At 41.0% G+C, this 13,416-nt stretch overlaps 1 protein-coding gene across 1 annotated transcript in view; it reads left to right on the forward strand.

Moving 5' to 3' along the window:
- KIAA1257 (KIAA1257 ortholog) overlaps positions 1–13,416 on the forward strand; it is a 258,103-nt gene that overhangs the window by 207,851 nt on the left and 36,836 nt on the right. Inside the window, exons 14-17 of the mRNA XM_030569774.1 lie at positions 636–671; positions 1,790–1,939; positions 7,249–7,433; positions 11,237–12,141. Of these exons, the coding sequence (XP_030425634.1) occupies positions 636–671; positions 1,790–1,939; positions 7,249–7,433; positions 11,237–12,141 (1,276 nt within the window). The remainder of the gene's footprint in view (positions 1–635; positions 672–1,789; positions 1,940–7,248; positions 7,434–11,236; positions 12,142–13,416) is intronic.

The raw sequence follows: 13,416 nt of genomic DNA on the forward strand, positions 1-13,416 counted from the left end.
GACAGCTGATGTGGCATCATGGCATATAGCAGGACACATCTCCCATAATACACATAATGCAAGGGATACTAATGGCTTAAATAAGCACTGACTGAATGATCCCACACAGTTGTAACATGGTTCTGTCAAACAGAGTTCTGCATCATTGATGCATCAAGCAGTGTTAACCATAGCCATACTTGATAGCTGTTTTCTAATGCTGTCAAGCATAGCACAGTTTGGGGCTTCCACAGTTATGGATGAGGCCTTGGAGGAATGTTATAAACAAAGAAACATAGTGCAGAGCATGGAGATCATTAGCAGCCATTTCATAGCCTGCTTCTGTGCATACAAATGGTCGCAGGCAGTTCAGTCTGCAGCACAGGAGTGGACCTCTTTGAAGGACTAAACCTGGTGCCACGTCTGCCTTGTTTTATTTCACAGCTCTGTTTAAGTCCCTCTTTCCCATGACTCTGGAGACCCATGACTTATGTGATCAGTCCCACATGTTACATCTTACCCTTTCATTAGCTAATTCCTTCACAATTAATGCAGTTGGAGCCTTTTTTTCTATAAGCTTTTGATAAACATTCACATGCTTTCCAGGGATGAATTCTTCTTAGTTATTACTTAAGCCTGTCTTTGCTTTTGTTCAGACCTGACTGGATTTCCCCTCCCCCGTGTAATTTTTGGTAAGTATTGTTAACTACATTTCTTAGTGTCCCCCCTTTTAATAATAATAGGAATAATAGTTTGCGTTCCTATACCTTCCTCTATCCTGAGGCGCTCATTGAATTAATTTTAGTCTCACAACACCCCTTTGAGATAAACAAATACCATTGTTCCTGTTGTATTAATTAGGAAACTGGTGTACAGAGAGGTCAAGTGATTGTCCTACAATTATAGAAGACGTATTTGGCCAACCGTGATACAGTTCAGTTCTTCTGGCTCCAGTCCTGTGCTGGAAGAACCTGGACCATGAGATCATCCTGCACCCTCCCTTTATTACAAGCAGCACCACCATTATTCAGCACATATTAAGCATTATACAACCCATTATATGATCACAGCCCATCTCCCATTGACTTCAGTCACAGTTGTGAGTGCTCAGCGCTTCTGCAAACCAGACCTCAGGATCTCAGGTCATGCACTCAGAAAAGAGGAGCACACAATAATGACCATATGTGAAAAGTTTGGTTTAGGTGGCTTGTCTAGTATCACTTGGAACTCAGTGGCAGGGAGAGAAGCACTCCAAGGCACCATTCATCTGCCTCAACCTCAAGACCATCCTTACTCTTCCTGCAGTCCTCTTCCTCATTCACTAAACACCTTCCACCTTCTGCAACAAATTAGACAAGGTTCCTACAGACAGCCTCCATCACAATGCAACCCTGACTAATTCCCAGAGCAGGTCTATTCTGTGCACTGAATGAGGCAGGTATCCTGTGGAAAAAACAGTATGTGATAATGTAATTAAGGACTGTATCATTAAACATACCTACCAAGGGGCCGAATTAAGGTTAGACAGGCATCCTTACTAATTTTCTGACTTTCAAGTGCTTGACTGCAAAATGTTAACATTCTTCTAACATAAGTTTTTTTTGTGTGTGTATGTGTGTATAGTATGAAGTAGGTTGTAGAACTGATTTATCAAGTGTATTAAATCACTTGCCTAACTAATTTAGAGTTAGAGTACGTTGTTGAAATCTTACACTTTGGCCACTACCTGGCTATGCTACCCATTCCAGTAAGTTTGTAACTTTTTGTCCTGTTTCATCTTAAAGGAGTTCTGTCTCACCTCTAACAACAGGTAAAAGGAAAAGTTCTACTCCTAAAAGAGGCCCTGCTCTTAAAGAACGAAGGCAGAGCAAAGTGTCCAATGCAGAGACCCTGATTGCGGCATTGACAAAGAAGTGTGGCATAGCATCTTTCCAACTGGATCTCATGCCTCTCCTCTCAGGTACTGTTCAGTACTGGGGTGGAGGGAAGGGCACTATGTGAAAATGCAGGTTTCCAAAGCGCCCACACGCGTGCTAGAAGTGACTTTGGGAGTTACCATAGCGGATGACCATGGGGAGCTTTGGGGTTCTGGAACGGAAGAGGGTTCTGGCTGGAGAGAGAAAAATGGTTAGAAAGTTTAGTTGGGGTTTGGACTTGAACCAGGGAAGCCTGACATCTGCCTATAGCTCTGTGTGCTCTGAGTGGCACTGAAAATTAGAGTGTTACAATACTCCTGCAGGCTTCTAGCAATGCAGACATACACTTTATTGGATCCTGTTTGGTTCAGGACCTGTTGGGGTGGAGTGTTATTCATAGGTGGAGAGGTTAGTTTTTCTGCATGTTCTAGCTAGGGTTAGGGTTAAAGTTTGTGGTTCATATACATTGTTCTTTTTCCTGGTTTTCTGCATACTGTGTTCACTCTCTTTGTTCAGTTTTGTTCATATCGTTGTAAGTAAATATTCCTTTTTTGTAATATTGAGGGAATGTGTTGAGCTGAGGGAATGTCTGACAGGGCAGAAAGAGATGTGGATGGGAATTGAGGAATTGCACTCTGTCCAGAAGGAGGAACATAAGGAATGTTGATAACAACATAAAAATGTAGGCCGTGTGCCTACAAAGATGTTGTACACTTGCTTAATTTTATGCACTGTGAACAGACCCATTGACCTCAGTGGGACTAATCAATGCATAAAAGCTAAGCTTGTGTGTAAGTCTTTGCAGGACTTATATATAGAAACTCTACAAATCTATACTGTGGACCTGTTTGGAACCTTTGGGTGGCATCTATGTGTCTCTGTCTTTTCTCTTTCTCTTGGTGTGTGTGTGTGTGTGTGTGTGTGTGTGTGTGTGTGTGTGTGTGTGTGTGTGTGTGTGTGTGTGTGTGTGTGTGTGTGTGTGTGTGTGTGTGCGCGCGCGCGCAGTCAGGCAAATCTGGTGATTCTATTAATACCCAAAATTAATTATAAAAAATAAGTATTCAGCTTCTCTCTAGCTATTTTTTTACAGTAGCCAGAAGAGCCATGGAGAGGGATAAAGGTTGTAAAATTATACTTGCTCTGTGCTGTGGAAATATTAAGCCATATAAATAAAGATGCTAAATACCATCTCACTATAAACTTCTTACAAGTTTTTATTTTTGTAAAAGAAACAGTTTTTCATTATCTCCAATTTCATATTTTAAGGTTGGGAAAGATTTTAAGCTGGAAAAAAGGGAAGTGGTAAGTATGTTGGGGGGTTGTATGTAATGGCATTTTCATTCAAAGGGATCACATTTTGAGCCTGTGCTACTTGTCTTTCTAAAGATTGTGACAAGTGAGGAATATCATAGGAATTCTAGATTGGCTTAGTTTGATTTTTAAAACCTGCAACAAGAAGTCGTTACTGAGGTCTTGTCTACACTGTGGGGAGATCGATCTAAGCTACGCAAATAGTATAACTGAAGTTGACATACTTAGATCTATTTACTGTGGGGTCCACAGTATGCTGTGTTGACGGGAGACGCTCTCTTGTCGACTCCTCTTGCACTTCTCGTTCTGGTGCAGCACAGGAATTGATGGGAGAGTGATTTGTGGTCAATTTAGCGGGTCTATCGCCAATGCATCGATCCCCCGGTAAGTGTAAACAAGAAATTCATGTATGAGAGGGAGCCACTCTTGTGTCATACTCTCAAAGAATGATGTTTTCCCTCTGCTGGTAATCACCCAACATTATTTACAGAGCTGTTCATGATCCTTCTAAGTTCACAGCTGCTGCTGCTCCTGGAGCAGAAACCTGAAAATAAATAGCCATGATAACTTCAGTTCCGTTAGAAATACAGGACAACACAGATTGTGCACTTGCTTTACTTGTTCCATGCATGCAAAGTAGCTCTTTCCTAGAATTTTTCTATTGTTTTAACTTGAAGCTGAAACCTCAAAAGCTTTGATAGATCCACGGGACGATTATCTTGCTTCCATAGTATCTTCTGTAAATACCTCTAGTACTTAGTAACTTCTTTCAGCAGTACCCTTCAGTGTCTTCCTATTGGTATGGCTATACATTTAAAAACTTTACACTAATTTCTTCCCTCCCAATTTATTTTAATGCAGTTAGTGCCTGAGCTCTGGTCACACTGATTATTTGACATACTCTGACACACTGACTGCAAGTGAAAGCTCTCCTTGTTTATTTGAACAAAAAAGACGACATGTTTAACACTCAGGTGTTGGGCTTACTGAGCCTCTTGGAGAAGATTTACAGGATTGTAGGCTTTATTCCAATTTGCCTTCCCCCTTCCCTGCTGCCTCTCTCTGCTCTGTTGTGCCCATGCATCTGGTGACTCAGTCACTTGTACAGCCAAGAATGTAACTTCTGCTGCCTACTGTTTGCATATTGGCTGCTCTTCTGGCTTCCAAGCCCCTCCACCTGCTTCCTCTCTGAGCTTCCAAGCCTCTGGTCAGACATGAGGTCAGAGGGAGAAAGGCAGTAGCCGTTTTTGGGGGGGATGATGGGTAAGGAGGATCGGTGCTGGTTTTGGAGAGGATAAAGGAAGACATTTTGATGGGGAAAGGCACTGAGGGGAGAGAAAAGGGTGAATGTGTGAGAGAGGTGAAAAGAGGGGGGAGGGGCACACATGTAGCATTAGTTTGGAGAAGAAGAGTGAATAGTGAAGGACAAGAAATGAGAGAAAATGCAAGAGAATAGAAAATTCAGAAGAACAGGAGATACCAGGTTATAGAGACACAAGAGAGAGAGAAGCAAGAGATCAGACAGGGAGTATGGGGAGATTTAAAAATAGAAAGGAGCCTGGTCCATGATAAATAGTATTGAAACTGTGATGCTGGGAGAAAACAGTGAAGTTTAATATGAAGGTGTAAATACTCTGTGCGGGGCTTTTCCCCCTCTCTTTCTTGACCTGCCTGTCTGTGCCTCATGTCCCAGTTCTTATTCTGAAAGGCAAGGTGATACCTGACTGGAAAGGAATGTACAGCTTTCGGTGCCCTCAACCCTGCGCCCTCCAGGTGTCCTGGTTTTCCATTTTGAAATCTGGGATGGTCCAGTGGTTAGGGCACTAGTTTTAGACTTGGGAAATCTTGGAGCACCACAGACTTCCTGTGTGAGCTTGGGCAAGACACTTAGCCTCTCTGTACTGTAGTTCCCCATCTATAAAATGGAAATAATACTACTGCCTTACCTCACAGCGTGTGCGAGGGTGAGTACGTTAACTCTCAGCTATTATGATAATGGGGTCTTGTAAGTACCTAAGATAGGTAGATAGATTCTCTTAGCAGCTACTTGCCACAGGACCCAAATCGGAGCCAAACTTCTCTGTAGTTGCACCAGTTTTTGCACCACATGGCTCAGCTGTAAATAACTACTTGGTAATTGACCTGAGTGTAATTGCTATCCTGCTGCCTAGCTGTGTTCTGCAGCCTTCAAATCCACACTTCTCCTCAGCATCTTAGAACAACAGAAATGGCTGAAGATCCTGCCACTGTAAATAGTTTACTGTGATCGTCTTATGTCAAACAGATATTTTAAAATGGGCAAAACCAGCAATAAACCTGTATTGTGTTTGCATTGTTAAGGGTTTGATCTCCCAACCAATCATGTCTAGGCTACTGGTAATGACAAATTACATCTATGTGGACTTAATTTGGGTAAAGCAATTGCACCTCTACCCTGATATAACACGACCCGATATAACACGAATTCGGCTATAACGTGGTAAAGCAGCACTCCGGGGGGGACGGGGCTGTGCACTCTGGTGGATCGAAGCAAGTTCAGTATAACATGGTTTCACCTATAACACGGTAAGATTTTTTGGCTCTTGAGGACAGTGTTATATCAGGATAGAGGTGTAATACAAGATATTAAAAAGACAAGTTCAGTTATAGGCAGGGGTTTGAGGGAATGATTGTATGAAAATGGTCAGTATTTTGAATGCCTACTAAAGCATTTTGTGGTGAGATTGCATGTTTTCAATGGGACTACAAAAATTTTAAGATATTTGTGTTAGCAAAAATACACATATACAAGTCTCAAATGGATGATTTGCCAGTGCCAGTGAATATGTTTGCAAAGTTTTTGGGTGCATTTTCAGAAAGCCTGTTAAAAATTTTGCCTGAAAAGCTGGGGAAAAAGCCCTGGAAAGATGCTAATGAGCAATTTTAGCTGATTATTCTAAATCCTTGTCTGCTGGCCATTCTTGTGTATAGTTCTTTATTTATTAACTCAGCATTGCCGTAAGTATTTGCAACTTGTCATATGCTTCAGACAAACCAAACCTACACTGCTATTTCATGAATAACATTTGTGGGCTGATGTGCTTGCAACTTAGCTGCTCCTCCATGGAAGGTCAGGCCTTGGTGTTAGATGTCAAACTTGCTGAGTCCTAACTGAAATATCTCTACTTCTGTTGCCAAGAAATTGATTCTGAAATAGTGAAAGTAATTCAATATACGTGTCACAGATTTCTATTAAGGATAACATGGTGAATCATAAAGAAAGCACATAAATTAGCTGATCTTTCTTTTTAAAGACATTTATCTATTTGTAACCAAATGTCTAAACTTTTGGTGAAGAAAATCCTTTTAACACGTATAATAATAGCTTCATATTATATGTATAGTGCATAGTTTATTTGTAAGTCCCTACAAAAGCGGTTTGTATAGTACCTAGCACAATGAAGCCCTGACCTCATTGGGGCCTTTAGTTTCTCTTGTAATACAGAGTTAGAAATGCCTTGGGAGTGGAGGTTGTTCGTAACTCTGAAACATTCGTAACTCTGAACAAAACATTATGGGTGTTCTTTCAAAAGTTTACAACTGAACATTGACTTAATATAGCTTTGAAACTTTACTATGCAGAAGAGAAATGCTGCTTGTAACCATCTTAATTTAAATGAAACAAGAACAGAAACAGTTTCCTTACCTTGTCAACACTTTTTTTTTAACTTTCCTTTTCCCTTTTTAGTAGTCTACATTTAACACTGTACTGTGCCTTTTTTTTTTTTGGTCTCTGCTGCTGTTTGATTGTGTATTTCCGGTTCCAAATGAGGTGTGTAGTTGACTGGTCAGTTCGTAACTCTGGTGTTCGTAACGCTGAGATTCTACTGTACAGATAATAAATAATTATAATATTTAGAGCAATTGAAAATACCACTGTATTTCATTTTCAATGCTGCTCTAGTGCCAGCATGTTACTAACTGAAGCAGTCGTATTAAGCAGTCTTTCTTTGATGCAGTTGCTTTCAAAACATTTAATATTTGATTTAATATTTTTTCACAGGGGAAAGATTAGTGATCAGTCGACTGCAAGAGAAATCCTCTAAGATTTTAGATGCTTATATGACTTTCACTACAGAAGAACCTCTTATGTCTGAGAGACAGATAAGTGAATTAAATCCACTGATTATTAAGATTCTTTCTGCTACATGCCTCCCGATGACTCCTGTCCCAATTGAAGTGCTGCAGGTAATGGAGAACGCTACTCTTTCTGTAGGATTCCACTTGTCAGTTTAACCTGAGGTGACTTCCTTTAAAATATGGAATACGCTTTTGAATAGGAATGTTCCCTATTTGCCAGGTTGTGCCTCACAACATTTGCAGAACATGCATAAGACACAGACTTCCTGAAAGGAATATGTGGCCAAATTATCTCCTTCCATTACATTATGTACTGGCAAAAAAACAATAATCCTGTTGCATGGGCCAAAATTTATGGACTGTAGCTTTATACTTAGTAATCATGCTTTCGTTCCTAAGCACTTTTTTTCCCCTTCTTATTCTTTGGACAAACAGGGGAACTGTTTGAGTCACAATACCAAGTAGTTTGAAACAGTTTGCTTATAAATTAGTGCTCATAGATTTTTTTTTTTTAAATGAAGATGATTGCTTTACTGGTAGTGAGAATTTATTTAACTAGAGAAATTGTGCATGTTTCACTTCTTAGCAGAACTAAATAAAATCCCAAACTTTGTAGATAATGAGTCCAGTTCACCATTGGTGAGGATATAGCCCAAGAGTTCTGGTCTTTTAACTCTCTGAAGACAAGTAAAGCTTTGTAAAGATTTTATAAAATAACTTATGGGACCAAACACTTCTCTTTTCAAATGTTTGGATTTTTTAGGCTTTATGAATGATTCCTTTTCAAAAGAGAAAGCCCTTTAGCTGAATAGAATACATTAGTTGATATGGAATTAAAGATAGGAGTAAAATTTACTGCTCAGTTAACCTTAAATACAAACAGCTGCACTTTTAAAAGTGGCCTCTAATATTGCGTGCTTCCTTTGTTGGGTGCATATCTTGAAAAACCTGGAGTCTGATGTTTCAGAAATGCTGAGCACCCAGAACTCCCATTGACTTCTCTCGGAATTATGGGAGCTCAGTACTTCTGAAAAAGTTACAAAATCAGTCGTCACTTTTGGAAATATTAGTCAAAGAATTTAATAACCTTACATCCCAAGTGTAGGTCTCGGAGGGATCTTGAGAGGTCCTCAAGTCTAGCTCCCTGCACTGAGGCAGGATCAAGCAAACCTAGACCATCTCTGGTATGCTTTTGTCCAGCCTGGTCTTAAAAACCTCCAGTTATGGGGATATCGCAACCTCCCTTGGAAATCTATTCCAGAGCGTAAGAACCCTTACAGAACTTTGTAATGACATGGTGGAATTTCATAATGCAGTACATGCATGATTTCAGACCAGCTGGCTCTACATTTTTGGAAAGTAACAGGGAAAAACACTAGTAATAACTGTGCAACCCAGTAAACACTGGAAGTGAACAAACTAGGTGTTGCCTGAAGGTTTCTAATGGGGTCCAGGTAGCAGAGCAGCTTGTGCGTTTCCTTCTCCCTTACCAAATGTGATGGCTTTTGTGGTGACAGACAGGCCCAAGCTCTAGATGTGGTAGTATCAGTCCAGTCTTCAGCAAAGTGTGCATTCCACAGAAACCACCGTGATGCTAATTGACACCTGTGATGAGGAGCCTCGGCAGAGATGCCAAGGAATAAAGTGTCATTGAGAATAAATTACCCTGATTCTTCAAGCCAACAACAAGATACACTGAGAGAGTGGTGAGGGGAGTCCTTGCTTGTGCTGTGTTTGTGGATAAATGTTGTTTTCTCTAACTTTTATTGTAGCTATAGGCATCAATAACCCCTGGATGCCTATCCCATAGGTAAAACACACAAAGCAGTACAGTAACTCCTCGCTTAATGTTGTAGTTATGTTCCTGAAAAATGCCACTTTAAGCAATACGATGTTAAGTGAATCCAATTTCCCCATAAGAATTAATGTAAATAGGGAGGGTTAGGTTCCAGGGAATTTTTTTTCACCAGACAAAAAACTATGTATTATATAGATATACACACAGTATACGTTTTAAACAAACAATTTAATACTGCTCACAGCTATGATGATTGTGAAACTTGGTTGAGGTGGTGAAGTTAGAGGATGGAAGAGAGTGGGATATTTCCCAGGGAATACCTTGCTGCTAAATGATGAACTAGCACTTGGCTGAGCCCTCAAGGGTTAACACACTGTTGTTAATGTAGCCTCACACAGGAGGCAGCATGAACAAGAGGGAGGGGAGACAGCATAGCAGATAGAGACAGACACACACCTTGTGTGTGGGAGAGAGAGATGCACACTGCCCTTTTAAGTAAGCTGACCCACTCTTAAGTGCACTGTCTTTTTAAGTGGATCAGGAAGTTGAGACAGCAGCTGCTGCCCCAAGCTCTCTCTGTCTCTCTCCATCTGTGTCCCCTCCCTGCTCTATATAGAGAAGGGGTAAAAGGGGAGAGGGGGATACCCTCATATTAGCCCCTCCCTTTTTCCCCCTGCACAGCAAACAGGAGTCTCTGGGAGCAGCTCCAAGGCAGAGGGCAGGAGCAGAACGTGGCAGTGGTGGGAGGGACAGCTGAACTGCCTGCAATTGATAGCCTGCTGGGCAGCTGCAGCACAGGGAACTTAGGGGAGCGGGGAGCTGATAGGGGCAGGGCTGGCTCCAGTGTTTTTACTGCCCCAAGGAGTGGGGAAAAAAAAGCCGCGATGGGCGGCACTTCAGCGGGAGCTCTACCGCCACCGCTTCATTCTTCAGTGGCAATTCGGTGGCAGGTCCTTCCCTCCAAGAGGGACTGAGAGACCCATTGCCAAATTGCTGCTGAAGAGCCGTATGTGCCGCCCCTTTCCATTGGCCACCCCAAGCACCTGCTTGCAGTGCTGGTGCCTGGAGCTGGCCATGGACAGGGGGGCTGCCAGTCCACCCTGGTTACAAGCCCCCACCGCTGCAACGGGCTGCTCTTCCTGCAAGCAGTGAACAAATCAGGCAGCTGCCAAATGCTATTAGAAGGGAGCATTGCACAACTTTAAACAAGCATATTCTCTAATTGATCAGCAACGTAACAACATTAACCAGGATGACTTTAAGTGAGGAGTTACTGTATTAAAGGACCACTCATAAATATAAACCACTCCAGTTCCCATCCTGTCCCTTCTTTAGTGACCTGAGAATAAAGATGGGCTTTTCAGTATACCTGAAGGTTAATAAGGTTCCAGTGGACCAAGAGAGGAGTAAGTTCTAAAGTCGAGGAACCTCACACAAAATGCCCTGCTAACTGCCTTGGAAGACTTTAGCAAAGTTTGTGCTTGGACTATAAAATGCAGACTCTAGTATATTCTGCACCAGTAACGCATGGCACTGGCTTGGGGAGAGTCATTGCTGTTGAGGACAGAGGGTACGTCAGATTTTCCTTTTTGCCAGGTTTGTACAGGAGTACTATACTGATAATAGTACTTAGCTCTGAAATGGTACTTTAGAGCTCAAAGCGCATGATCCCATTCTACAGATGCGCAAACAACATGTCTGAATGGAGCCAGGGAATCATCACACTTTATTCCTGCCCCTTTGATGCCATTTTTGCTCACTTGCTGCTGCATTGACCCCTCATGGTTCTCTCTGCAAGTGCAGATGCAGCTACTTCCCAGTGGTGGACCTTGGTCCATGGTATCAGTTTGCCTCCCAAGGGACCTTGCCCTTCAGAAGCAAACTGTTCCCTCAGCAGTTCTGCTACTTCAGAATTTGGCTTTTGGTAGCTATGGTGTTGTGTGAAAGTCCCCCCAAGTAGCTCCTTATAAGATGACTGAAGGAGTGGTATGCTGACTGTTTGCAAAAGGAGCTTTTTCAGCATTCGTCATAAGAAAAGTGTATGATAGAAGGTGAGAGGAAGGGAAAAGTTAGCCCTACAGGTATTTCACTTTCTTCCTTGGTTTTTCTGTAGGCAACCTGTGTTCCCGCATACTGCAGATACCAGTTTCACAACCTCCCTCCTCATCAAACGCAAGGGCAAACCCATGGAACTCACATCTATTTTAAGGATGTCAATGTGATTCTAACAGGGACAATCAGTCCTGGGGAATTGCGTGAGTATTTTAGAGGTCCACCTTTGGAGATTGAGGTTCATGACCGGGACAGAAAAATGGCAAAGGACATTAAAAAACCCTCTTTGTTTGGTGAAGAGCAAGATGATGGAAAGCTGAGTAATGTGGGGTTTGTCTCTTACAAACACACAGCCTATAATCCATTTACAGAAAAGGACAACTTATGGCATCCCTATGGGGTAGCTAAAGTCAGTCTAACTGACCTACTGCTAGGTGAAAAGTACTTGAATATCAGTGTGCCCATTCACAGCTGCTCAGTTCCAGATCCTGGTTACCAGAAGGATAGTAAAACTGAAAAAATTATGGGAGTATTGGGATCAGTGGCTGGCCCTCAGTCTTCTCCATTGCCTATGGGACATTATCTAGAATCGGACTCAGTCCTGAAAGTAAGAGTTGAAATAGCTGTGCCGCTAGGTCTGCAGGCAGAAACTGCTGACACTGAAGTTGCAAATTGCCCATATGGTTGCATTATCTATATTTTTGACTACAATAACGCACCTTGCTTACATGATTTGCTGCAAGAGATTACAGAAATTAATGCTGAAGCACTCCAACTGGATTCTTATCCCCTACAAGTAATTCAGATGGCTCTTGCTACTTTCAAGCTGAAAACCACGACCAAGGAAATTTCTGAGCTCGATATCATTACTGGTTTTCATATACTAGATGGAACAATTCACCTTTTAGTCTTGGAAGGATTAAAGGACAAAGCAATCAAGAGACTGTGGGAACAGCAATTTGATAAGTAAGATAGTTTAATGTTTTCAGTAATTATTTCCCTCTAGATTTAAACTGGTTTAAACAAAATGTAGCTGATTTCTTTTCTTTTGTAAAGACAATTGTTTGATTTCATCCCTGATGTTGTCTCTGGAGTTATACAAGATACGAATTTGACCCAATGCCTGGGTCAAAAACTAGAGACTGACCCTTTATCAGCTATCTGATAATCCCCTCAATGCATAGAGGGCTATGATTAGAAGAATACTATACATTTACAACACAGCACTTTAGGCTACTATGTATCTTGTATAAACCAAACTATTTTCTTCAGTAAAATTCTAAATAATAGAAGTTTCCTTAAACTTTCCATTTCCTGTCTATCTTCTGCAATTCAAGTTAGACATGGCCTGAGCTCAAAGTTTTGACTCAGACCTCACCTTCCCTAAAGTTTGAGAGTGTTTGGATCTGCAGTTTATTTGAGCCCATCTCTAATTCAGATGCTGAGCTACATTTCCTGTGTACCAAATCATGTCATCACACTGTTACAATGGCAGGTATCTGTTTCATTGATAACAATTTTTATAGAAACACGTTTAATGGATTGTTAATTAGAATTTCTTTCTCTCTTCTTGGCTAATTGTACAATAACAAACCAATGTACCTATATAATGGAAGACAAGTAAGATTTTGTAATTAAATATTTTAATTTCAAGCTTTCTTGAGATTAGTATAAATGAAGGAGTATAAATGTGCTACAATTTTCTACAGGTTCCATGAGACAAAGTACACACAACTGTACTTAATAATTTAAACCATTTTTATTCCTTGCCCAGTACTTAAAAAAATGTATTTTCAGGGGATTTTTCTGTGTGTGAAAATATGATGCATGATTTTCTCTCCCGAAGGTCCATAAGGTTGGGGGTTTGTGTGGGTGCATGTATGTTCCTCATTTCCTGTAGAAAAAAAGTACTGCAGCTTGTGTGGACTAGCTTCTTTTTTTGACATTTTGCATTTTGCTAGGGCTGTCCCAAGAAGGATTTCAGTCTCCAGGACTTGCAATTATATACTGTACTTATCCTCCATATGTTAATGTTAACATTAATGAAATGTTAGTGTTAAGAGAAATGGTAAATAATGTTTTCAATAAGCACATCACTTCCTGTGGACTTTGAAAAAAAAATTTTTTTCTTCATTCTTTTCAAGATAAACTGCCTATAAGAACATTAGTCTTGACAGCAACCCTCTTAAAATACAACCTTTTAAATGCATAGCAAATCTTTTCCAGGGGAATTTAGTATTT

This window comes from Gopherus evgoodei, chromosome 7, assembly GCF_007399415.2.
Source record: "Gopherus evgoodei ecotype Sinaloan lineage chromosome 7, rGopEvg1_v1.p, whole genome shotgun sequence".
Lineage (NCBI taxonomy): Eukaryota > Metazoa > Chordata > Testudines > Testudinidae > Gopherus > Gopherus evgoodei.